Here is a 27,863-nt window from a genome sequence, read left to right as displayed (position 1 = left end):
CACTGAGCAACTTACCTAGTTAGGGCTTATGCCTCTGACAACAGAGGAAGCTATAGCCATGGTGATTGGAACTTATTACCTCTTTTCAAGGCATCCAGTTTCATGGATCTGAAGCTGGTCTTAATGAGCTCATGGAGAAATAGCAAAGGAGGAGCCCTGACCACATACCTCTACAGAGTGAGTAGAAGCTCTTCTACTTCGCTTATGTATATGCATACATAAGGCGACACACAAGGGGAATGTGGGTCTAAGCATCCCAGAGGTCTTAATGAGCTGAGCACTTTTCAAGTGTTTTATTGCAATAGCTGTACTGAGTGATCCAAAAGCTTAGGACTACATAGCTGCAGTCTTAGGGTGTAGTGCTCCAAAAGGATAAAGCACTCTTGTGCATAAACTTGTGGCGGGGACTTTTCGATGAGTTCCAAGCACCATCTGTCATGACTCTGTAATACGGTTGATACACCGATGGTCACGGAGCCCACAGGGGGCTCCTTGCAGGTGCCTTGTCTACATCTAGCAACTCGAGCAACGAAAGGTGGAGGCTTGGGCTTTGTGCTGTGCTCATCTGCATGGTGTAGCTAGCACACCATTAACTTATTAATGTCTAATAAAACTTATTAACTGTCTAAACAACATCCTGCAGTGTGCATGGGCTAGGATGGGGGAATGGCTGATCCTAAGGAGTCTGGCAGCATGGCTAGAGGCTGTCATGCCATTTACCTTTGGGTCAGAGAAGGGCCCTGACTTGTGTTAATTACTAGGAGAATAATACTCCCATATGACCACTGGTTCTGCACCAATAGATAGCTGAAAGATAGGATACCCTTTTCATTTCAGGTTTTTACCTCATGCATGTCACATGGGGACATCAAGAAGCTTGATTAAGAGGTTTGTGTGGGCTTTCTGGAGCCCAGTGAGGGCAGTGAGGGCATGTCAAGAATACCAGGAAGGACACAGTTGCTGGAAAGAGATAATCTGACTCACAGTCTGGTCTTCATGGCAAGTTAAAACAACAGGGATTGAAGGATTTTGTAGAGGAAAGAGATACAAAAAGGACATTGCAGGGCAGAGCTGGGACAGTCTATTCAGGCCTATTTGGAAGAAATGGACACAGTGTTTTGTTGTAGGAGGAATCTATCCCTCTGACTTTTCTCCAATCCCCTGGCTGCTTTCCAGCGTGCTGCTGCCTTCCTACTGAAACAGTCCTTTTTCTACTAGTATTATTTGGAAAGATGTGAATGCAGGGACACTAGCCACCAGGCACTATTTTATTTCCTGTTTGATAGCTCTGTACAAACTGATGTATCTGAAAAGCCACAGGCACTGGTTTTATACACATAGCTGTACTGTGGGAGTGAAAGAGCACTTTCAATTGTTCTGTTACCTTTTCTGCCAGGGACTAGTTCTGCTACTCAGTGAGGGAAACTAAGTGCATCATTCTTAAATTTGCACACTTGTGATATGAGAATTAACTTTGCCACAGGGCTTGGTCATTGCAGCATCTTGCCAAGACTAAGTCCCTTCAAAGTATAAACAGACATGAAACTTTTAAGTCAAATCCCCATGTGCAGATAGCTTTTAGCTGTCTGTAGTCTTCTGGTACCAGAAGAGATTTTTTTTTTTACCTAGTTTTGTACATAAGAGCATATTTTCTTCTTGACATTAGGAGTGCCAGGCTGAGGGTGTCTTGTCATGGTGGCACACTTAAGCACACAGAGCCCTTATGCCAATCCTTTCATGAATAAAATGTACTCCAGACTCCAAATTTTGCACATAGGTACCTGTTAATTATCCAGGTCCTTTTTTGTGCAAATGGGGTGCAACTGAGAGAGAGCTTACTTCTAGCTAACAACGTGGAGCTGTAGTGTGGTTTAGGCATGATATCACCATGGAGGGACCTAAGGAGAACTAAGAGGGAAACTAAGTTCAGCTGTTTGGCAGATTTTCATCTATGTAAATCCATCTGTAAATTAATTCTATGACCACAGCTTATAAACTCTACAAGAAAGCAATCTCAGGACTTGTTTTTCTTGTCAGTTTTAGATATTGAAAATTAACTGTAGATGTTGCAAAAATAATCACTGGGGTTAGAAAGTCTATAAACTGTACTGCACAGACATATAAATTTCCAGTACTTTTTTCTTCTTTAAATACGAACTTTAGTCCATGCATTTTCAGGGTTTGCAAGTAACACACACCCCCACACCTAAGCCTAAATAAAACCAGTCCACAGTAAAATCCTTGAAAAATGTGAGCATAAACTCCAGCTATAAATATCCAAATGAAATATTTATATGTACTAGACATCTTGTATCAGGAGGTGGTTCTCTTGCTGTTGTCGTAAGTCAGCCTTTCGCTCCCTGTGTCTGCTTCAAATGCTTTCATCCCTGGGAGCACAAGGCTTGCTTCAAACATCCTGCTTGCTTGTCAGCAGGGTTGATGCACTGTATTATAACAAGCACTCACCACAACTGTTGTTCACAGGCAGCATTTTTAGCTCTACAAGCACAACCCACAAGATTCTCTATCAGCATAATCATTATTTATCCAAAGCTCTCCCAGTAAATTGAGTCTAACTAGTCTTTCCTTGGGGAAAATATGCAGAAGCTTTTATTTTATTATTCTCATGTAGAGAAAGCAGCATTTCCTCCAACAGTGGAAGGACCTGGACAAGGAATACACCTCATAGCTGTGGCATCGTTTCTCCTGTATGGCAATGGGTTATATGGCAAGTGCTTAACCCAGGATGAACTGGCAGAGACACAGCCAGTAACTGTGCGTTATTTGCATTGTAGGCATACCTTAGTTGCACAGTTTTATCCTTAATGCTGCGTATCCATAGCTGAGAGATTAATTGAATTTAACTGGTTTGGTCAAAGCTGCTTCATGTTCCACAGGCAGTTCTCAGAAACTCCCCAGGATCAGTAGCTCTAATTTCCATAGAGAAAAAAAGCAATTCAGACTAGATTTACTGTGTGACAGAAATGGGCAGCTGAAGCTTTGGAAAAGACTTATGATGTAAATTGGAGATCTGTGTATATTTTCTGTTTACAAAAAAAGACCCTGCAACAGGTAGGTTTATACTAATGTAATTAACATGAATCAACAAATGCAACAAAGGAATTTAAATATCCTGACCCAATCATACAATCTTTTTTCTTAAAAAATAGAAATTAAACAGAGAGTAAAAGGTGGCAGGGGTGTCCTACCACAAAAACTATATCAAGTTGGTCTATGTAACTATACCAACCCATTAATACATTCTCCTTGTCCAGTGTCTTTGTGGAAATTCTATTTTTATACCTTAAACCATAATGGAGTTGGCACATCATTAATAGTAGTAGTAGTAGTAATAGTAGTAGTAGTACTAGTAGTAGCAGCAATAGTGGTAACAATACATTACTACTATTGTTATGAGCCCATCTTGTTTGGGTACCCCTACCTGTGAATACAATACAGTGGGATTTCTTTTTTGTTTTTGTAACCCATGACAAATTTCTCATATAAAGGTTTGCTTGAGCATAAAAACTTCTAATTTTTGACTAAATTGTGTTTCACATCATGCTGAGAGACTTAATGAAAACAACAGTATTAATTAAAATAATAACAATATCCATTTTTGTTTAATTGCAATGGCACATCTTTAACTCAATTTGTCGAATAATATATGAAATTACAGGTGATACTTGTATAATGATGGAATGGAGATTGTGACATATCAATAAACTGCTTCTCATGATACTATTAACATACCAATCCTCTCATCTCCTCCCCCAAATCTCCTCCAGCTCCAAAATAATCAGTTTAGGTTATTCCATATTCAAAAGTATCAAACAGTATCTGCTAAAACATATAATGTATTCTAATAAGGTTCTCAAGCATTGGCTTTAGTTCGTTTTGATAAATATTTAAAGAACAGTCCTTCTAAATGTAAAGGCAATATGTTGGGCAACAAATTGCAGTGTTGGTTGCTATTCTGTTATCAAGAATTAGAAAATTTGGGAGTTTTCTACTTATGAGGAAAGTATTTTGCTTACAATTGCTACCTTAACATAGACATCTGACTTTCAGACATATATCTATCTCCACTTACTTGCTGTAATCTTTGCCCGGACCTCAGCACTTCCAAAAGACAATTTATCCCACCTGTTTTGTCTTGCTATGCAGACACTGTAGATATCTAACCTTCAATGCCCAAAATAAGATTAAATTTATTGCATCTTATTAGATATTGAGAGATATCCAAAACTGGTCTCAGTAGATCTTTGCTCTCTGCAAGGTCTATTATATAAGAATATTGTCTGCTCACAAGAATCCTAAATAACCCTTAAAGGCTTTGATTTTTCACTTCTTCTGAACAAAGTATCTTTAGTAGCTTCTCTTCATGTACTGCCAATCAAAAGACTTGTAACTCCGTAACCTTCATTTCTTTTCCTGAAACCCTAGGAAATACAACCACCCAGACGTGCATAATTTTTGGCATACACTTGGCATGTCAGTAAGGACTTCTTAAAATAATTGTTTGTTCCTAATGATAATGTGAATGTTTTGACAAAAAGTTTATTGAAATGAAAAGCAATCCCTGAATTCTTTGCATATTTTATTTTTCGTTTTGATTTCCAACTCACACACATCTGGCATATTTTACATCTTTGCAATAAAACATGGTTACAATAGCTTAAGGAATTTATATATCCAAAATATTTCACCATGATCTCAAGATGAAATGAACTTGTCTTCCAGATGTTCAATAGTCTCCCAATTCTAAGCTACAAACTCAAGATATTGCTTACAGACAGGTGATGAATAACTTAATCATTACGCTGATCCCCATGATTGCCAAACCTTATAAATACAAACAACAATGAAGAAGGAAATTTAGTGCTAAACTTACTAATACAAGGTGGATAACAAATAAGTAATCACATCAATAAATAATGATATGTTTCTGGTGCAAAGTGCCAATACAAAGAATCCATTATCTTTTTAAATAAATGACTGCAAGTGAGTGTAAATTCTGAGAAAATTACATTCCTGTTACATGCCTCATAGCCCTACCGACACAATATGTACATCTATGACAATACAGTCACCAAATATACAAAGAAGAAACATGAATTAAAGTGTATATACCCCTGGGTGTGTAATTTGATCAGTACAATGTGCAGAAAATTATTCCGATAATTATCATTACAGCATTGTAAAAGATGAAGTGCCTTAATCTGAGTGGTTTCAGGTGAGATTTTCAGAAGAACTGAAAAGAACAACCTCAGTCACCTTTACAATGAAGCTAAGGCTCAGCTCCTTAGAGGAAAAATAAGGTAAAAAATCAATGGGGGTTCTCTTGCCTGTGATTTGTAGGCCAAATATTAATAATCCAGAAGTATAGCACTTTGTCTGTACTGGGAGTCTTTAAGCATTACAAAGTATTAAACTGAACTTCCCTCTTTGCTCCCTTTCTGTCTAGTTTTTGAATTTAAAAGGGAGGAAATTAATTTCTATTGTATAAAGTATAAATATGGCAAATGATGGCTTTTTATCCAAATGCTTCATGAGCAGAACTCCACTTCATAGGGGTAAACTTTAGATTCAAAAAGTGAAAAACATGTGTGGGTAGAAATGTCAAAATTACTGTTTGCTCCCAAATTCAACCCTTTAAAACAAGCTGTACCCTTAGGCAGATCTCCAGTCTGATTTGTGTGAACGCACCTGTTCCTTCAAGACATCAGGTTTAAAGTACATGCAAGTTGTAACTCCACAATAAAATTAAGAAACAGTTTTGTTCTTTATACAAGGTTTTACTTTTACAAAAGTATCCCTTTAAAGTTAAGATGTGCATCTGATGTACAAAGTATCAAACATATTTTTTTTAATCTCAGCTTGAAAAGAGGCTGGAGATGGGATGCATGTTAGGTTCAAAGCCTAAACATTGAAATAACTGGACACAAGATTCCCCAGAATTTTCAAAAGTCTCTTGTGGCGCATCCTACTACCTTTTCTCAATAAACAAAGATATATGAAATAATTACCAAAACATTTCCTAATTCATATAATTTACATGATACAAGCTGGCTTTTCAGCAGCTGGTGTTCAGTTGTGAAAAAACACACAAAGTAAAATGGTTGCTGACTACAATGTACAGCTATTGCTGGGTGTAATGGAATGTACAACGGAGGTCAATGCAGACGTGGTTTTCCACCAGAGACTACACCTTTCATTGCAGCACTTGTGCTCTCAGCTTTACCTGGGCTTTCAGTTCTTCATTCAGTTTCAGTATCTGTTCTGATGTTCATAATGCCACCGGTTAAAATCTATGTTAAAAGCTACGATGCTTCCAGAAGCCATGCCAGTAATCAGAGTTCTGAAAAAGATATCAAAGATGGTGATGTTAATTCTCCTTTATCTTCCCGAGGGATAGTTTATCATAAACAGTGAAAATAGCTAAAAGAACAAGGCGCTTTTTGCAACACTGTCTGAAGATTAAGATCATGGGTGGGATTCAGTTTGCAATGGAGATCCTACATTTAGGTGTTGACATATGAGCCAAACTTCCATGTTGCCATTCTGGTCAAGGGAGATTAGAGGTCCATTCATTCACCTTCACATAGTTAAAATCAAAGAATCTTAGAATCATAGAATCTAGTTTCCCAGGACCCCATCCAAACTGGCCTTGAACATTTCCAGGAATGGGGCATCCACAGCTTCTCTGGGCAACTTGTTCCAGTGTCTCACCACCCTCTAAGAACTTCTTCCTAATATCTAATCTAAATTTATCTTTTTAGGTTAAAACTGTCCCTCCTTGTCCTATCTGTGCCCAAGTAAAAAGTTACTCTCCCTCCTTCTTGTAAGCCCCCTTTAAGCACTGAAAGGTCACAATGAGGTCTCCCTAAAGTTAAATTTTCTCCAAGCTGAACAACCTTAACTCTCTCAGCCTGTCTTTGAGGAGAGGTGTTCCAGAATAATGTCATTTGAGATGGTCTCATGTGTCCTGCCTTGATTCCAGCTACCTCTCCAGAAGGGTGTGTGTCTTCACTATGTCCTTTACCATATGTAAACCAAGACATGCACCTCAGACCACTGAGGTATCTCAAACAGTATTAAGTGGCTATTGGTAGACAATCAAATTAGGCCCTTCAGTGCAGCCTGAGATCAACTGTCTACAGGTCACTAGACACTTACTTTAGGATGAGCTTAATTATCTTTTAGATTCCATAGGTTGTAGCAAATAAATCACCCCTTTATTTCAGAAACTTATTCCTCTAGTTCACGAGAAGACACCTGTGTGAAAACACTTTCGTTCAGATGTTTTAGAACCCAGCTACATAATTTCAGGTATCTCATGACACTAGAGGTGACCCAGGATGGCTGACATGTCTATGCTGGCTGGCAGCTGGGACACAGGACATGTGGAGCTCTCTACACTTGGGGCTGCAGCTGGGATCAGCTGGATATCCTAGGGCCTCCCAGCCATAATGAGATGCCTCTGTGAAGATAATTGAACTGCTCCCTTAATCATAAGCTAATCACATCCTAGTACTCCTAAAAAGCTTCATATTGAAATGTAGCCCCAGATTTATGTTGTTCTGGTAGCAATAGCTGAGGTGATTTTCCAGTTATTCCAAATCTAATTCTGGTAGCTGAGTTTAAATATTGGATAAGATGTCTAGCACCACTGCTATGAAACCACACAAAAACCATTCGCTGCTTAATTATGTGACTAAAGCTAAGCAGGTCCTTAAAGCATTTTGTACAGATGGGGCTTCCTAGCCTTGTATTGCAATAAGGGATGGAGAAAATTGGCTAGCTGGAATTTTTTTCAGTGTAATAAATCCCTTTGAACAAATCAGAATATATGATGTACATATAAACTGGCAAAGCTCTAGAAGCAAACAGGTTTCTTCCTGTAAGTTAATTTCAATAAGTTTGAGGCAAAAAAAAATTGTTTCAAGTCACCTATGCATACCCGAGTAAATTAGATACCTATTTTGCTTAAAGGTGTATTTGTTGCTTCACAAAATGGATAGGAAAGCTGAAAAGTGTAAGAAAAACTAACTTAAATGAATGCTGTATGATTTTTCTAATATCCTGGGAATTCTTTGCATGACTTTGTATATTGATAAGGAATACAAAACTGATGCACGATGCAAACAAAAAACCCACTCATAACTGCATAAATGCAACATATAGGTTTACATTATAATCACAGTAGAAGACGGAAGGACTCTATGCATGTATCTTGTACATTGACCATGGGCATCTCAGTGCCACACCAGTACTGCAAAAATCTAGGCCTGTACAGTGCATCTCCATTGCTCAGGAAGGTTAAAGGAAAGGACCATACTCAACCCTCGTGGATCAATCCACTGATAATGTTACACATTATGAGCTAGATGCAACCCCAAGAAGTTCTCAAGTTCTACATGCCTGAAAATCAGAAAAGTACCACAAACTTTTGTAATTGTTTTTTTCAAGCATTGGTTAATAGGTACTACTGCACTCTGATCCAGTCTGACTATTCCTATGTTCTTCAGTTAATGAAATTTTAGCCATATTTTGCTGTCTGAGTGTCTGGCTTACTGACTTCAGTGATATAAGATCTCATCTTAATGTTAAGCGCTTGTATTATGAGACTCAAGGATCAGAGGAAGTGTTGAGTCAGATAAATCAACAAGATAACAATGGGGATAATGTTTTTTTACATACCCTGTTAAAGACTGCATACAATAAATTCATAACTTAAAGTACAGGAAGATGTATACTTTGTGAAATTTTAGCATTTACATACAAATATGAAAGTTAAATTCACCTCTGATCATGAGACAGATCCATAGCTCTTATGCCAGCATCACAGCCAGGGTAAATATAGAGCTGCTTGAAGTCACAAGCCTGCCATACTTCCACTACACCGTTGTCTCCTCCTGTCACCAGGTTCTGCCCATCACTGCTCAGGAGGATGGCCTTCAGGAGAAAAAGACAAATCCCAAGCACACAGTTAGCTTTTGTGGATATTGTCTCAATATTAAAAAAAAAAATTAATTGACCTATAAACATCTCTTACGCTCTATCCACTTTAAATTTCAAGGAAAAGGGTCCCAATCCTCTTTCTCCCCAGTCAGAAAACAAACCACCAAATTTTGGATTTTAAATAAATCCAAATCCATTCAAAATAAAACAATTGTATGTTTTTAAACATGATATATAACAAAAAAGCTGTTTAGCTGAATCTGCCAATACTTGAGTTCAGCACATAACATTACTACATAGCATAGTTTGTTCTACAATACTTGGTGCCATCACTAACATCTAAAGCAGAGCAGTGATCTGCATTCTTAATGCTGTTTCAATTGCTAGTGAGAGAGCAGAGTCCTGAAGGCATAAACTCATGCCTTGGCTAATAAATGAAAAATGAAGTCTTTTTAGAGCATTTTGTTTCAAAGACATATTTCCCACTGAAATTTAATTCCAAGTAAAAATTCTAGGAATTGTGTGGGATCACAGACTATTTCTTCTTATTTACTCTGTAAAAGCTCAGTGCATTTTTGTATTTGGAGATGGTGATGAAAGAATATGTATTTGAATGACTTAACCAGAAGGCAGCAATTTTACATACATGATTACCTTTAAACCGTATAGCGTATAAATTCAATTTATTTTAATAAATAAAGACGACACACAAAAAATGTTTGTTTGCATTTAGATTTACCCTGGTTGAATCATTGATCTCCATCTGAGCTAAGAGTTTGCCATTAATGCTGAAATTGCTGAACCGTCCTCGTTCATAGTAGATGATGCAGTGACCTTCACTAGATACTGAAATTAGGCGAGGATACAAGCAGTTTTCTGTTCCTTCCAGGGCTCTCAGCAAATCTCCAGTAATTGTGTGTACTAGGCAAGGACCTTCTGTATATGAAAACATAATATATCATACATTTGCTGCTTATACAATCTCTGTGCACAAAGAGAATGCATAATACACATTTATATCACGTTAGTCCTGCATATGAGATATGAAAAGTTGCAATGTTTGCTCAAAGAATTTAAAACATGCAACAGGAAAGGAAATGTAAGAGCTAGTATATCAAGAAAATAGATACAACACGCCTAAAAGTGGTAGTAGTTTTCATTGATCTATCTTTTAAAATACTCTTTCCTGTTTCCAAGCATTCAGAAGTCTCAGTCTTACTGATTTTCTCCAACAACATGAACTCTTTTTAGCCTGTCCAATCAAATTAAACAGATGGGGCTCTATCAGTGACTAGTAGGAGCAACTCCCAGAGGGCATATGATTGTATTACTGCATATTTCTCCTACAGACTAAGAAAAAGAGTGTATTCTCTGATAACTGTCATGAGTCACAGTAAACACTAATTATTTCTTTTATGAATCACAGGATATGATGGGCAGCACGCTAATCTCTTCCTTATCCAACTGGCTTATGACCCTTAAAGTAAAATCATATTGGTAGATTCAGCCACCCCATATTAAGCCCTTCTAACTTCTCTGAAATTTACAAAGCAGGTAGAATGAATCACAGCATCAGTGAATTAATCTGTGAACCCTATGGAAACATGATTTTATCTGTGTTTGCATAAAGTTTGACGCAGAGGGACCTCAAGCTTGGCTATGTCCATGGGGTACCACTGCAATGGAATTAATTTATTTTCTCAAATAGGTGAGTTTCAGCTTTGGAAATACTAAAGTGCCAGAATGTTACAGGAAATGATGCCTCCACGTTTAGATTAATTATCTTGTTAGATTTTTCCAATGAAAAGTGTAATACCTTCACAGCTGAGTTGTCATGGACACAAAAAGGCACATCCGATTTAGGATGCTATCGTAAGGCCATACAGACTGACCACTCTATTTTGGGTTTGTTGGGTAAGAACATGCAAAAATCAACCTGATGCACAGGATTTTCCTCAGAGGAGTCTTATATTTGGTGCATCCCTGCCTCAGCAGGTTCTTGAGTGCTGTGCATGTTATCACAGTACCACAGCCAGCTCCAGAGGAACAGCTGCCTACCAGGAAGCACAGGCTGCACTCAGGCAGGATGGCAGGGCAATGCAGCTCTACCATGAGATACAGTCTAAGAAACTGGAAAAGACTGGAAAGAACAGAACTGAAGAAGAAGCTTTAAAAAGGGCATCTCTTGGAAAACAGCAATAAAGAAAAAAAAATCTTTTCTCTCTGCATTTTTTATACAGACTAGTTTCAAGAGGAAGAACATAAGAAGAGTACCTCAGGAGACAGAGTGGGCCTCCATTTCTCTTGATCAATTACAAATATATTCTGAATTTGATTTAAAAGTCTTTGGTTCTCCATCAGCCTTTATCTCTAAAAATGTGTAAGTTACCAAATCATCACACACTTAATAAAGCAGAAGGTAACAGAGTACAGATTCCATCTATTTTAAGAAGAGGAAATTTATAAAAAGGTAGTTGAAAGAGTAGACTATTATGGCAGCAAGAGTGTATGAAGCTGCTTTAAAGGGTAAGAAATAGCAGTGATGCAAGAAAAAAATTCTAGGATCAGCATCACTGTACATTTTTTTCCCAAATGTTTTGACTTTGCCTATGACTGTTATGTAGTATGCCATTACTAGAGTTAATGACCCATTAGGATTTCCTGTTAAAAATGGCTTTACTCAAAAGTTTCACACTCAGCTTTGAAAATAAATGTTGAGCTCCAAGGCAGTATAAAAAAAATAACCCAGGAGCTCAGCTGTGAGCAAAAGGCAGCAGAGCAAGTATCACCTTCTTCTTACCCTCAGAAGTAGCAAACTTTTAAAAAAGGAGTACAAAGATATCTATGGGGATGAAAAAAACAGGCCTTAGTGTAGACAGAGAAAGCAAGTCACTGGATGTGGATGTTGCAGTAGAGTGGAAATGAGACAGGAAAATATATAAAGAAAGAACACTAAGGAAGGACAAGGGTAATGCACAGAAAGGAAACGAAGGGAGAAGAGATAATGTAGCACAAAAGAAACTAAGAGAAAAATGGATGGAGGGAGAGGCAAATAGGAAAGGAAAAGAGACATGCAATTTGGCAAATTAAAAAGTTGAACGAGAGAGAGCAGTAGGGGAGAAAAGTGAACTTGGAATTAATGGGGAAGAGGAGAAGATGGGTAAAACAAGTAAAATATAAAAAACCAAGGAGAAACAGAGTAAGGAAGGGTGAAGCAGACACTCATTGAGGCTGGTGCTTTATTTACATTGATTACCAGTTATACAGGAGACTGCTGCGGGTTTGGAAAGTTTTTGGACACTTGTATTAGCAATTTTTGGATACTCTGGATTTCATGCATAACAATGAGAAAGTGTGAACAGATGACTGAAAAATATTAAGAGAGGTAACAAGAAACCTGCAGTTGCTCATTATTATTTAGAAATCACTGCAAAAAAAACCCCTACTGGATAAAATGTACACAGATCCAAAGCTAAACAAACTGATCCTGCTGCCCTGGAAAGTGAGGTCGGTGCTACAACCAACCATTCATCTAAGATCTGAGTAGAGAACTTGGAGTTGGACCTCCTCAAAATACATATCTCTATCTATAGGTTTCCTAAAAATCACTACATGTCATTAGAATTATTGCACACATTTTTATAAAATAACCTTCCAGAACTGGGGGAATAGTTGCAAAGACTGATAGTTGGAAGGAATGAACAGTTTACTTTGTATCTAAACTCACAAGTACAGATGGTAAATAATAATTTTCAGAGTAAACTGCTTCAGGTTCCCCCAGAATTGCAACATGCCTTAGTACAGATTACTTTGGATGATTAAAGTATATCTGGTGTGCAGAAAGTCTAAGAAGTCCCACTAAAAAAGATTCTATGTTAAGATTTAAATCATAAAAACATTTCTGACCTTTAGCACCACTGATAACAAGACCCAGCTCTGCACAGACCGACACACAGACAACTTCATGGTCGTGGCCAGTTAGAACAGCGCGAGGAGCTGGATAATCACCTGTTAAAAAAAAAAAAAAAAAGTGAGAAGAACAAGAAAAAGAAAACAACAGTGAATGCCAAATCAGACCTGGTTTATCAACAAAAGAACTTTGATATAATTTGCTGATATAATCAATAAGCACCAAAGAGAGGTGTAGTGTGAATAAATATCTCATAGTTAGCATAATGAGCAAAATATATTCAGGTAGCATAAAGTTTCATAAGAACAACTTTCCAATGCATTAATGAATTAATTAAAAGAACACAAAGTGTGGTGGTATTACAAACAGCTGTAATGTAAGGTCTACTGTTGGACATATATGTCTTCAGACTTCTGCTATGAACCTGAAGAGCAGTATGAGCTGAGGATGTTCCTATATTAATGATCATAATTTGTTTCATGAAACTGGGGGCGGGAAAAGAAGAGAGGAGGAACAGCACTGTACTAGAAACATACTGCTGTTGTATAGATAATATTGATTCAGAGACACTGGGAATGCTTACAGATTAAAATATGTGTAAAAATGGATTTGGGTATATACAATTTTAGATATATCAATATTAATACCTATGCCATTTTTATCTCATTAAATTTATTAGAGAATAAGATAAACTACTCCCTAAATACTTATTCTTTATATTCAGGATGGAAATTAATTTTCTTTTGAGTTCAAACAAGTGTGCATTTATGGAGTATTTATATGACAAACAGCGACATTTCTGTTGTTTCTAATAATAACAGATGCTCAGTATTTGATATTGTTTTGCCAAGCAAAGCAAGTCAATTCTGAACAAAAAATTAACAACTTGCTGGATAACACAGACTTGCTGGATAACACTGGTTATATTTACATTGTGCAAATGAAATACAGAAAATTGGGACATTCTAAAGGACTGGAGTTCTGCCCATGTAGTTGAAATACCTGAAAAGGATAAAAGAAATTACCTAGGGAACTACAGATAAATTGCTGTAACATTAATTCTATGCAAAATAACAAAATGGTTTATCCACAGTTCTGTCAAGAAGAACTGGAAGCAAAAATCTCATTAATACTAGTTCACCATGCTGTGTTGGAAATGGGAGTATTGTTCTTATCTGATTATGATAGGGTGAGGGGTACAGTTGATAAACATGGCTATGTTAAAATAGGCTCTATGTATTTTTTTCCAAGATATTTGGGAAAAATATATACAGTGTTTTCATTTAAACCATTTTTATATAGAACGGACTGTGGACAACATGGATGGCACAGAAGTTGGTTCAATGACAGATCTTAAATTTTTTTTCTTTGAGAGGTGTATACTACGAGCTACATATAAGTAAAATAGGGTGTGGAAACTAGGGTGTGCAGTTAGGAGCTAAAAATTGCTTGTTGATCAAACACTAACCGATAATGTTATCTATGGGATAATATAAAATCTTTGCTGGTAAGACATGTTTGTAATATAAAATTGATGCAAAGTCTGAATGACAAATTTGATGCAAAGTGTCAGTTTCTCAATGACCAGAGAAAGCCATTATTATATCATTCTTTGCATTGCCTAGGTAAATAAAAAGGTAGTGAAATGTGCTTTATATATTTTCAATGCAGCCAGGTGGAAGGTCAATTTTCCTGGACAAGTATAAGCTCTGTTGCGTGGAGAAAGATCCTGTTCTGGAATGAAGTGATATAGAGAAGAATTTATGGAGCCAGAAAGGAAAATTCCCTTAACATGGACTTTCAATGCAATACCTTAGAACAGCAAATAGGAGGAAAGAACTACTTTGCCACTTTGCCAGGTGAAAGTCTTGTGCCCACATTTACAGAAATGAGCTTAAAGGAGAGTCATACAACTGATATAGAGAATAAGACAGGAGGCTGTACAGTGTTTACAGTGTTTTCTCTCTTCACTGAATAAGCAGCAAAGCAGTGACTTGACTACTGTAACTGGGAGTCATGGGCATAAAAGATGACCAATAGCCCAGAAATTTATCTTGCAGCTAATGGCATAGCAAGGTCCATTGGAGGAATGGCTACACACATTTCAACTCTAGAATAAAATGTAGTTTCCTAACTGGAAATAAACACTATAACAAATTAAAAAGGGCAGCTAAGCAATACTGCATAGGTTTTTAAAAGATATGCATTAGGAATGGAGGCTTGGATAGACTTCTGTGGGTCAATGACTTTAGTCTTTTTTATTGTGGACATTCACATCATATAAACCAGTTAATAAACTAATGAAATGGCTATCTGGGTATGTGACTTCGAAGGATGTTCCAGACCTTTCCTACTCTAAAGGAAAGAAATATTTTGAATTTCAAAGTGAATTTATCCTTGTTTCTTTATTCTAGCATCTCTTTGTTCTTATGTTAGCATTGTCCTTTAGCTTCAAGTCTTCTACTTCTCTAGTGTTTTTCTGCACTTATGTACTTAAAGAATAAATCATCCCTCTTCATCTTTCCTTTTAACTCTATTAAAAATCCTTTTGACTCAATTAAAAAACTCCTTTGAAGGGATGGGTTTGCCATTTTTTAGCTATCATAGCAAGCCATTTCTGTGTCTGTTTAGCTTAAAGTTCTTGTTTAATATCTGGGTAGCCAGAGATGTATAGAACAATAATTCTTGAAAATTTACCATGAATCTAGAGTATTTCTTGCCAAACCCTAATGTCCCATCATAAAAATTCCATATATTTTAATATCTTTCTGAATAAGCTGAATGCTACCAACCATGGATTTACTTCAGTTTTGGACCTAGAGGCAGAGGTTGCTTCAATCTAACTGGTCTTATTGTTGCAATGTACATACACACTTTCTTACCTCTAATTCAAACAGCTACCCCACTAAGTCCTAGTTTCCCAAGCTTTAATCTAGATTGCAAGAAAAGTTTCTTTTTTGGTCTGGAAACTGAAGATGTGAACTGAAAACTGAGCTCTACTGCTAGGGAAGGATGAATGTTGGAAGAAACAGAGAAAGATGCTTTTTGTACTTCGTAAAAGATGACTACATTTTGAGATTCAGATTTTTATAATTTCCCCATCAGCACTGCTTTTGAGAACTCCATCTCTTTTTAAGGTTTTGTTTTCTCCATGTGCATAACAGAAAGAGAAAGAAAAAGCAATTAAACTAAATTCATAATTTTGCACTTTTTTTTCCTGTTTTTTTTTCTTCTTTATGTCTTCCTGGGAAAAAAGAGAAATTATGCTCAAGGGCCATCTTGGCTGAAGCTCTGATTACAGAAATTTCATCAAACTGCATCAAACTGAAATCAGACTGCATGACTGAAATTATTACGTGGTCAGAAATTTTTTAAAAGAAAAAGAAATAATGCAATTTCCAAAAGGACATTTTCCTCAGTGTTTCCTAGGAAAGCACTATAATATCATGGAGCTGTAAAAATTCAGGATACACAAATTAAGCATATTTAATTGACTTATTTTTTAAAAAAGGAAAATGCTTATAAGAGGCAACTGCCCTGAAAAATTTATCTATAAGCCTTATTTTGTCTTGTTTTTCAGTAAATACAAATTAATAATGGAATACCATTATTATACATTATCTCATACACTATTAGCAGTAACAGACCAGCAGTATTTGAAAATGGGATTTTTTTCCCCTTAGGGCTCAAAGAAAAAATTATTCACTGATACTTTCTACAGAAAAAGCTGTGGCATGAACCTCAGTTATATTACATATCATTGCTAAGGACAGAAGTTGTGAACTCCAGGAATCATTCCAAATCTAGTAAAATATTCTGTCATTGTCACATCACCACTGATAGATACAGTCAAAGGTCAAAGGCTGCAGCTCTAAGGGAATTGCAGGTGAAAATATCCTACCTAAGAACTGAGATACCATCACTGTAAACTCCCTGTAATTTCCCCAAAGGAGCACCTTTGAACTGAATTACTAGAGGGCAAAGGAAAAAAAATCAGCATTGTATTTCCAAACAAGTAAGTCATTTTACAAAGTCTAAAATAAAACACATCTTCCTTTCTCACTGAAAAATATATTGCTTAATACTACTGTCAGGTTCTTTGTGAACAAATGGTGCTCTTGCATGCTAAGGAGAAAAGAGGGAAAGAAAGAGAACAGAGAGTGTTACTATTTCTCTTTTATTGTCCCTTTACAGGAATTATGTACATGATTGCTATGGGAACAAATCTATGAGTCTTCTATATAAAGAAAAATGAGACCACAAGGCAAATTCTGGCTCCTGTTTCATCTCTGACTTTGACAAAAGCAAGTACAAGGCTCTAGCTGAATTATTTGCTGAAAATAATTTACTTTACTATTTGCTTTATTGATAGGACTTTTGAGGGGATGCTCATCAGAAAAAAAAAATCTTAAAAAGTACTATGGCTTACTACTGGAAGTGAAAATGTAATAACCTTCTTGAATATATACTGTCAGAAAAAAACATACTGGAGTTTGATGAAAAGGTAAGGCTACAACTGATAAATATGAGTATCTCAAAACAGGAAATAATCAGTAAAAATGGTCAGAACATGAGGGAGCAATGGGTGTAAGAGAAGGATTGCTAACAGAAAAATATTAACATATTCAGAATATTCTCAGCTCTGGCTAAGAAATGTGAGCAGCATTGCATACAGTTACAGACAATTCACCCAGGTAAGGGTACTTTCAGGTACCTTGCACCAATCCAGACTCTAAAAGGAAAGATATAGTGGAGGACAGAAGGGTATGAATCTGTAGCATCTCTTCCTATCTCTTCCACTAAATAGCTTTGGGGACTTTGGCAAGATGCTGAACAACCCTGCACCGTACAGTTCCCACGGAGTATGCAGCAAAGCATGGGCACAGATATTTGTTGATAAAATACTAGAGATAACTGCCTTAGCTCAGGTGGATTATTGGCTCATTTACTTTTAAATAGCAGTCCTGAGAGATGTCTTGGCTACCACAGTAGAGACAATGCCACTAAAAACTACAAATTGTTTTCAGAGGGCTTCCACTTTGTCAGAACTGTGCTAAGATACTATATTTTAAAAATTATTACTTAAATTGTACAAATGTACAAGTGCCATAACAACTCTTTAAAGAGACAAAGCAGGTAGTACGTGTGCCCATGTGCTTGTGCAGGACCTTCAGGCAGCCATCCAGTCCAGTTGGGAATGGGTATTTTTAAACTACTGCCCTTTCAAGGTTAAGTTAGGGCATATTAAAATGTAGAGGGATATAAAACAGCAAGTGAATGTTCTGAGTTCAGAACAACAGTTCTTTCAAGACATAAACTTTCAGAACCCTTGATGTTCACAATTTTAAATTGTTTCAAAATTGTGTTAAGTAAAACAAACACAAAAAGTTATACATTATGACAGACTTAAAAAAAATGCAGGCTAACTCGACAAAGATCTTTTACAGTAATGCTTACCCTTCCTTTTAGATATATATAGAATACACTCATTAGAGCAGGGTGAATTGTTAGCACCTTTGAAGATTATGTTACAGTTCTAAACTAACCCAGGTTAGGGCTGATAGACACAATATTTTCCAATGGTCAGCATAGTTCCTATTAGAAAAAGGGGGGTTAAGTCTCACACCTCTTGTGGCCATCCTCTTGGAAGCTACAATAGGTAATAAGAAATGTCAAGTCCCAAGATCAATGAAATTTCGGGCTCTAGGGAAAAAACAGGAATAGCATTGATCCTTTTAAAGAACACTAGTCAGAGGGTGAATGTAATATATTGCATGGAGAGGCTCAGGAGGATAAGTGGCCAAGTCCAACATACTTACCTGACAAAAAATTCAATCAGCCTTTAGCACAAGCTGCCTACCCTTCTTTTCTTTCATGCAGGAGTCTGATTCCAATTAAAGTGTGCAAATTAATTTTTATCACTTCCAAATTAGTTTCTGAATTTGTGTCTGTTTCAGATGAAAGCATCTGTCCCTCACTTTTCTGAAATTCTATCATCCACTTTGGTATACCTGTTCAAAGATTCTGAGATTATTCTCATTTTCAAAGTCACTTGTTTGAGATAGGCATTCAATAAAGCAATCATAAAATATAAAAATAAAACAACTGTAATGATACATATTGAACTCTGGAGCATATCATATACTCTCTTTGCTCCTTTTTGTGATGACTAGTACAGTTGTTATGTGGGAAGAAATTTGTATACAAATTAACACTCACTTAAAGCAAATTCCTATATATCATAAGAGAAAAAAAAATCAAACCACAAATTGTCAAAATCCATCACAATAATTTTCCATTCAATCTCTAAGAACTGCAAAGATTTCCATTTCCCATGTAATTTCCAAGAATTAAAATATGCAAACTATGTCCTTTGTATGTGCTGTGCCTTACTAAGAGAAAAGAGATACATTTCACTGTTCTCTCAACTGCAGCAGCTTTATATAATGTGCTCATCAACTTAATAAAGTACAAATTCAGATTAGCCAGTTCAGATTGGCAATTTTGGCTGAGAAAGTAGATATCTGAACATGGAAAGAGGACTAAGTTTCATTCATTTCAATGTTTTTCCCAAAGGTGGTACTTAATTAGCAAGGATAAAGAAATAAAGGGAGGTTCAATCATACATAAATCCCTGCATTCAACTGCCCTTCAGTCTACAGAGAATCATGCCACATCTCTCACTTTCCAGGAGCATCCCCAAACACCAGCCTTTTAGTCTAGTCTTTTTAAGTCTAGTCTGGGACCTTTTTCTAACACCTCTACTGGAGCATGGCAATGGTATGGCTGTGAAACCAGTTTGTTGGACCAGAGAAAGTACAAATAGAAAATGGATTTGCCCTATATGCAGCTGTTGAAGGTATACGGTTTGGGCTCCTGATTTCTTGATTTATCTCTATTTATATGCAATCATTGTGTCACGTAAGACCCATAGACAAGAGCGTAGAAAATAATTTTGCTTTCTACTAAAGCTGGAGATTCACAGGGTCCCCTCCCACATTAATTTATAGCTGATAGTCAGCATATGCTTGTGAATATGGGAATGAGGGCTTGAATTCCCCCAGTCTGTAGTGGTCAAGAACTTTGTCTCCAACTTTCTAAACAAACTAATCGAAAGTTTTTACAAACTATTTTTGAAAGCTACTCTGTGGAAAACATTGAATTTAAGATCTGGTAAAACTTCAATGACAACTGCAAACTAAACCAGAAACTCATGTTTTATGCTTACTGTAAATTAAAAGTGATAAATTAATAAATGCATTGCTTGGAACAATTGTTTTAAAATTATAAAATGAAGCTGACCATGCTCTTATAGGAAACTTTTCAACTACTGAGTTAGAGCAGCCACTTGCAAGAGTCTTATCCAAGACACAGTTTTTTCTCAATTCTCCTCTTTAAACCAGAGCTATTTCTGTATTTCCCCCAGACACAGCCGAGGTCACCCACTGAGCACATGCCTGCACAGGTATTTCAGCAAAAGACTCTACACAAGTCTGACAGGCTAGATTGTTGACATACAAGTTGTTTAGTAAAGATTGGATTCTGGAATATGGAACTTTAGCAGAATCTGTAAGATGTTTGATCTGACAATGTTTTGCCCCAGAGTATTTCAAAATAAATGATTGTGACTGCTATGATTTCGAATGTAATAGTATCTACATTTTTCTATACAAACGCTAAGCTACACAAACTGTTTAGGACTTCAGTTTGCTTTTTCTCCCCCTTAAGATTTTCTGAAACAACTGAAGTTTCTTTTGCTAATTGGATGCACTGGAGCTGAAATTGATAATTAAACATCTTTCAGCTTAAAAGATAATTATAAAGTCAAGCATCTAACCCAGATAGTTGTTATACCTGACATTTTTCTTTGAGTTCTTCACCTTCTTAAAGCCTGTGGTATAAAATACCTTATCTGTGTCTCCAGATGACAGCTTTTAAAAAACCAATCCCTCTTTTTGCCCCTGAAAATATCATCTACATCTTTCTGGAAATTGATTCTAAAGATCTTAAGTAATTGGATTTAACCTACAGTGAACATCTCACTTTCATTTTTCCTACAAGATAAATCCTAATCTTCTAGCAGCAACCATACAAGAGTAGATTAGGAAATATTTCTTTACTAATTCAGTGGCTTCAACTATGTAAAACTTCAGACATATTTTCATAAGAATTGTTGAGAAAGCTTCAGACTTGAAAACTAGTATACAGGGAATCAGTCATATGATGACTATCATGTCTGTTCATGGTAGGGAACAGAAACTATGAGTCATTACCTCAGCAGAATCACTTAGTAACTTTTGTGGAAATTTTTAAAGACCCTTTTTTTTAAAGGCTTTTTGTTTTAGTGATCTATCATCATTCATGGATATTCATTAAAAGTCAAAGTAGCTGTTAATAAAGATAGGTTTGCAATACATGAAATTCTGGTTATAGTACAGTCCCAGTACATAATTGGCTGGTAACTTTAATTCAATGAATAGAAATAGCAATAATATTGATGACATCAATCTTCCTCAACATCAGTCTTTAACATGTCTTCAAAATGAATATTTAAAAATTGTATCAATATATTTCAAAGCAACCACAGTGGACTTTGGTATTTAATCTTCCTGAGTTCTCATACCTGTGCCTGTAAGATTTCATTTGACTGGACATGACTATCTGCAGCACAGTTTCCTGTTAATCTGATTATAAGACCTTTTCTTTAGCCTTATCATACAATTCAGTTTTGTTTTCATTTATTTCTGTCAGCCAATTCATATCCTCCCAAGATGTCCAAGGCAGATACTTCTAAAGTTACGCAGATAAGATATTAAACAACATAAACAGAGTCCTCTGACAGTGACTGAATTTCTCCATATTGGAGAATTACATGCTAAAAAAGTCCTGGGATATACATAAAAATTAGAGAAATTTGTTATGGGAACACAATTTTATTTTTTCCCCTCCATTTCCTCTGTTATAAAAGCAAATCAAATCTGGTGGAAGAGTGAGGCTTATATCTGTTTCCCCTTTGCTCTGCTTATAGACAAATGGAAAATATTAAAACTCAATAAAAAGTCTACTGCTGCAAAATTAACAAAATATTTACTTTGAAATAAAACACTTTTCTAACAGCCATTCAGTTGAAGAAATACTTTCACTTACATGTCTGTAACTGAAAGTACTGCCTTCAGTCAATATTTGAATCAGTGATCAAAACTGGTAGTGATGAATTTTTACATTTTTTTCCAAGAATAGAATGCTTGTGTTGAAAATAATAATCAGAATTCAGAAACTGCTTTAGATGAAATGGACTTAGTGTTGTACAGAACAGCTCTACTATATGGGTAAAAGTTGCTCTTGTCTTTATCTGTGGTCATATCTCTGGCTCTGGTGAAGAGACTTTTAAATTAGTGTGGTTTAAGTGCCCTTTTATATAAATTAATATAATCATTATTATTATCATGTCCCCTTCAGTCTGCAGAGCACTGATAGTTCCATGCAAATGAAATGTAAACTCTTCCTGACATTTTATCTTTTCCTATTTTTATTCAGACATATTGATTCTCCAAAGGTTTGCTTGCTGTAGAAAGACCTTTCCCAAGAGAGTTTCATTTAATTCCATGGCATGTGAAACATTCCTTTTTTGAAAAGGCAAGCAGCTGATATAGCATGCTGTAGCACAAAGGGAGTAAGTTAAAATGCCAAAAAATATTTCTAGGGAAAGGAAAGTCAAAATATAGTGATATACATCCTGTCACTTAAAGGCCACAACCATCTTGTTCTAGTTTATGATGACATGATGCTATAAGTGATACAAATTTAAGAACTACACTCCCATTCTATTATCTGTTACCACACACAGAGTGTTTAAACATTTTTTTGGCTGGTAATCAATGAATTTCTTAGCATGTGGTGCTCTTCTTATACCAACTTTCAATCTATAAGTGAAGTAATCGATATATTTGGTAATCACTTCTGAAGCTGACAGAAGGAACGTTCAAATGAATAGGTTTGACAGAAGACCTTTCAGGAAGGTGTTTTTTTAAAGGATACTTACTGCTATTTGGATTGTCGCCTATAATGTGATGTCGGCCGCTCCAATACCAAAGCAGCAATGTAGCGTCGCGAGACCCAGACACAATGTAGCAATCACCCCCAATATAGGACTCTGATCTGGCAAGGCAAGTCACGACATCCCAGTGGCCAAAAACAATCTGAGTTAATTTTCCTGGTGGGAGGGCAAAGTCACACAAATTCATTTTTTTAAAGGTACTTACAACATTTGGAAGTTATTAACTATATAATTAATATTCAGTTCAAATGAAACTTTTGCCTCATGCCCCTTAATTAGAGTTCACTACACGCTACGACAGGATTAAAAAAATCACAAAGATAAAACCTTTTTTTCCTCTTTTTTTTGTTCCTATTGAAGGCTGTGCTCTGTGTCAATCGATAGTCTAACCCTTATCTCTGAAAATCAAGTCAGTGCTGCAGTCACTGAATATTAAGTGGAGTTATGGCTCCATCAGTATTTAAGCAATGGCATTAGAACACCATTTATGAATTTCATGAGTGATATGCATAAGACAGCACATGAACTTTTCCAGAATTGTGCTACATTGTTATACTAAAAATGTCTACTTGTTCTATGTTAATGTCAAACTAAGGTTTATAGTGATTATCACCTTCTTCTTCTTCCTATTATTGAATTTAGTTTTTAGCAATATATTTTTAGCAATATACTCAATAATATTAGGCTAAGTGATCAGAAAAAGAAACAAAATGTCAGTTCCTGTAGCAGGCCTTGCAACCTAATTCCTTACTATATGAAATAAATAGAGCTAGAAGCAATCCAGTCATAAAACTTTTGTAACAAAATTTTTGGTTGATACTTTTGATATGATCAATTTCCTGAAAATAACTATGATTTTCTAAAGTTACCACTAATAAAACTGTATGCCATTCTATTTCCTTTTACCTCCTTTATTTTCCATTAGAAAACCATCTCAAAGCTATTATGTTCAAACAATAATGAAGTATTTTATAAACTGCCCTTTATCATTTATTGAGAAGTAAGCACAGGCATTAGATATGGTACTGTTAAGACAATAGTCTCTGTCTACTTTGTGACCCACAAAGAAACAGAGAGTTGTATTTAGGGTCACCTGTTTCTGTAGAATAAACTCGAAAGCTCTTGTCCCAGAAACCACAGATAAGAATGTAGCGGTTATCTGCTGTGACCACGAAGCAATGCGCATTGATCTGGATGCTCTGATCCACAAGGTCTGTGATCTGCCGTTTGTTCACACCAGAATTATTGGCTGTAACAAAATGCAAAACACATTTTACAAGTAAGCCATTCCAACACCTTCCTGTCATGCACTTACAGAAGAAAATGAATACATTTAACTTTCAATGAACTGTGAATTTGTTGTTGAGTAAGCATTTTGAATATGAACATTTAGAGCTGTCTATATGGGTGTCAGAAACACAAAATTATTGTGAGATTCCCAGTTTCTCTTTGAATAAAAGAAAAGATTTTACAGGAGATGACAATTTCTTACAAACTGCCTGATGCACTGCATAATAGGTGATAATAATTTAGGTGCTTTGCTGAAGTACTCCCTCAAACCAATCTGAACTAGGAGAAAGCGGTAGAAGTCCATTTAAAATACCAAGTCAGCGCTAACAATACTGCAGAAAGTCAATTCTTGCTGGTTGGTATCTCTTCTACAGAAAATATCTTAGCTTGTATTGTGTGACCTCGACATCTCCCATACCTCCAGGTGCTTAATCAGATCAAAGACATAAGGATTCAACCAATGAATGAGTGGAAACCTCACTGCAGTCTAAAACTTCCTCATGAGGGGAAGTGGAGGGGCAGACACTGATCTCTTCACTCTCATGACCAGTGACAGGACTTGAGGAAAAGGTATGAGCCTTGAGGACTTGAATCAGAGGAGGTTTAGGTTAGATATCAAGAAACACTTTTTCATCCAGAGGGTGCTTGAGCACTGGAACAGGCTTCCCAGGGAAATGATCACAACACCAAGCCTGACAGAGTTCAAGTGTTTGGACAATATTCACAGGCACATGGTGTGATTCTTGGGGCATCCTGCGCAGAGCCAGGAGTTGGACTCTATGGTCCTGATGATTCCCTTCCAACTCAGTATATTCTATGATTCTACGAATCTTTCAAACCTAATGTGTTCTTCCAGGAAAAGTAGGTCTCATCACCTACTCCTGAAGCAGGGAGCCAGGGCTTGGGTGGTAATCTCAAAAGAGGCAATGACACCTGGAAATTCTCCGAGACAAAGAGAAAAGGAATGGTTTATGCAGAATCCCACCACCCTGACTGCCAAATGGAGCTGTTAAGAAGGACTGGGAGTCCCCAGCTAATGTGCTCTTTACTCCCTGTGACACAGCAGATAAGATATGGTAATACAATAAAGGTGCGTTCCATCTCATTTAATATTAACCTTCTAAACCTTCAGTATATAATCTAAGTAAATTATCTACACTCCCTCCAGTCTTGCTGTGGAGGAAGACATCGTTTCACATGTCAAGTCCTCTCACCCTGTAATAGCTATGTAAGTGTTAAGACAGCTCCAGAGGACAGTTTGTCTTTCTACAGTGGCTATGGAGGGAATCTTGACAACTAACTTCAGTTAACTGAAGTTAGGTGAGATAAAAATCACTCTGAGAAGCACATTTCTCCTAACATAGGAACACAACTTAAAGCAGATAATAATCTGAATTTTTTTCCCCTATTTTTTGTTCTACTTAAATTGCTTACAACTGCTTGAAGTAAAAGACTCAACAAAAAAATCATATTTTAAAATTGCTTGTTATTTAAATTAGCAGATCCTCTATGTCCATCAACAATGAATAACAAATTACTCAAATTTCCAGAACAGGTGGGCACAATAGTTGTGCCCTAGTTTTTGAGAAAAAAAAAAAAACCTGAAGAGAAAACCATTGCCATTATATGATCAAATGAAGCACACAGAATGAGAAAGCTAACTCTCCTGAGGTACTTCTATTTAAATATTTCAACCATGAATATTGACACAGACAAAAAAGGAGCTTTCCCTTTGGAGATGTTTAAAAATGTGGGTTTTTTTCTTACCAATGCTACAAAATTGTCTCTAAGAACCTTCCCTATGCCAAATTTCTGTTTCAAATTACTAAAAAAACCCAACAAACTACAAATCAAATAGTTGTAATTAATGAGAAATGATGACCGCTAGGGAGTCCTGCAATCTAGCAGTTTTACCAGATGCTATTTCTCAAAATAATTGGCTTCCTCAAAAATGCTGGATTTAAAAATGCTATCATGCATCAATTTAAAATCCAGTCTTTTTATTTTTAAATTAGTAATGTCAACGAAAACAAACCAAATCATAAATTGAATGAAAATAAATGGATTAACATCTTCACTGATAAACACAATTCTGGCTGTAAGAAAAGAAAATATGTGAACTCCACCAGACCCTCACATTTTGTTTTACTAATGTGACCTGATAAGAGAAAAAACTTACAGATATAGGCTGACAATGTAATTGACTTAATTGGTTGTTTCTTAAATACCAATTGCTGGTGATGTTAATAACAAACAGCACTCATGTAATTCATTCAGCATCAATAGCTAATGCTTTTAGTTCTCCAGGACTGACAAGAATAAATATTTTCCTATTTTCTGTGTTAAATGAGGCATAATATACAAATATAGCTTAATCAATAATTCTTGAAAATCACAATTTCAAATATATTGCTACATTTTCATCTTGACATACCAATCAATGGATCCATTTCAATTGGAAGATGATGAGCTTGATCCAAAGAATATCCTGGGGCTCCCCGAAGGCCTAGTCATGAAAGGAAGAATAAAGCATAGAGAAACCTTTTTATATGATTTTTCTAGGTTTAAAAATTCACTATTGGATTATTATCTATTCTAAAAAAATAACTTCTTACTATTTGTTCTATTAATCTTTTGAGATTCCTTCCTCTGTGCTACAAAAATTACATTTGTTAATTCTTCAGTTATGTACTAGTAACTATAAACGTAAGAGTGCTAACTTCATCACAATTTCTGCAGCCAGAAACATTCATTAAATAACTTATTTAAAACAGAGACTTTTTTTTTTTTTTTTTTAGCACTGAGTGAGATCTTAGCATTAAAATAAATCATTGGATTAAACATTGTTATGAGTTTCTTACACATGGAAACCTCTTTGTGAAAGAAACTTGGACCTTTTCATGGATTTATGTAGAATTTTTAGCTGTAACAGTTCAGGTTACAGTAAATTTGCTGCAATTATTCTTGTTTTTCAATTCTGAATAGTCTTTCAGATGTTCAAACATGCATCAGTGCCTGCTTATTTAGTGTTATCTGCTCTCATGCAAAGATAGCATTGCTTTAGCTCTTCTGAGCACCTACCCTAGCATATAAGTGAAAGCACAGTTTTTGTCATGAACTGCCATGTTGCACAAGAATATCCTCCATAACAGGAGATACAGATTTATGGAGAATAAACTCCATTTTCTACTACTGCAACAGTCAATTGGAGGAGGTAAAAGAAAACCTGGTCTATAGCTAGCCCTGCCATCTTCTGAAACACTGCTCTGAGAACTTCTCCTTCACTACTTTCCATTTCTTCTTTCAAAACCAAAATAGTTTGGGACAGATCTTTACTGGTATTAACCTAAATTAATTCACTTCTATTATGAGATGACATGTAAATGCCTCCTGCTACTTATAAACTTGAAAGCTCTATATAATTCTACAATGAGTGGTCTGTGTATACTTTTCTGTAATAATCCTATCCTTTACACTAGAGTTGTGAGTTATTAAAGTAATATTATGGTAATAGTAGGGAATAGATACCCTGTCCTGAATTAGCCTCTTGTAAAATAAAAGACATTGCGAGGCATGATGTAAAAGTAAAGAAAAATTACAATGAGTTTTGATTCTCTAAATAGTGTCATTTTCCTGTCTCTT

General features: G+C 36.1%; 1 protein-coding gene across 4 annotated transcripts in view; it reads right to left on the bottom strand.

The window, feature by feature from the left end:
• Window positions 1-4,583: 4,583 nt before the first annotated feature.
• The window catches only part of NBEA (neurobeachin), a 470,259-nt gene continuing 446,979 nt past the window's right edge, over window positions 4,584-27,863 (bottom strand). For all 4 annotated transcript variants that reach the window (XM_050332434.1, XM_050332435.1, XM_050332438.1 and 1 more), the window contains 7 exons: window positions 26,656-26,727; window positions 24,025-24,180; window positions 22,917-23,087; window positions 12,871-12,972; window positions 9,704-9,900; window positions 8,807-8,958; window positions 4,584-6,361 (listed from right to left, as the gene is read on the bottom strand). In XM_050332434.1, the coding sequence (XP_050188391.1) occupies window positions 6,271-6,361; window positions 8,807-8,958; window positions 9,704-9,900; window positions 12,871-12,972; window positions 22,917-23,087; window positions 24,025-24,180; window positions 26,656-26,727 (941 nt within the window). In that variant the 3' untranslated portion in view covers window positions 4,584-6,270. The remainder of the gene's footprint in view (window positions 6,362-8,806; window positions 8,959-9,703; window positions 9,901-12,870; window positions 12,973-22,916; window positions 23,088-24,024; window positions 24,181-26,655; window positions 26,728-27,863) is intronic.

Source organism: Myiozetetes cayanensis, unplaced genomic scaffold (assembly GCF_022539395.1).
Source record: "Myiozetetes cayanensis isolate MyiCay16 unplaced genomic scaffold, myiCay2020 scf5-8, whole genome shotgun sequence".
NCBI classification, from domain to species: domain Eukaryota; kingdom Metazoa; phylum Chordata; class Aves; order Passeriformes; family Tyrannidae; genus Myiozetetes; species Myiozetetes cayanensis.
The sequence above is the reverse complement of the archived record's forward strand: the minus strand, read 5'-3'. Positions and strand labels throughout refer to the sequence as shown.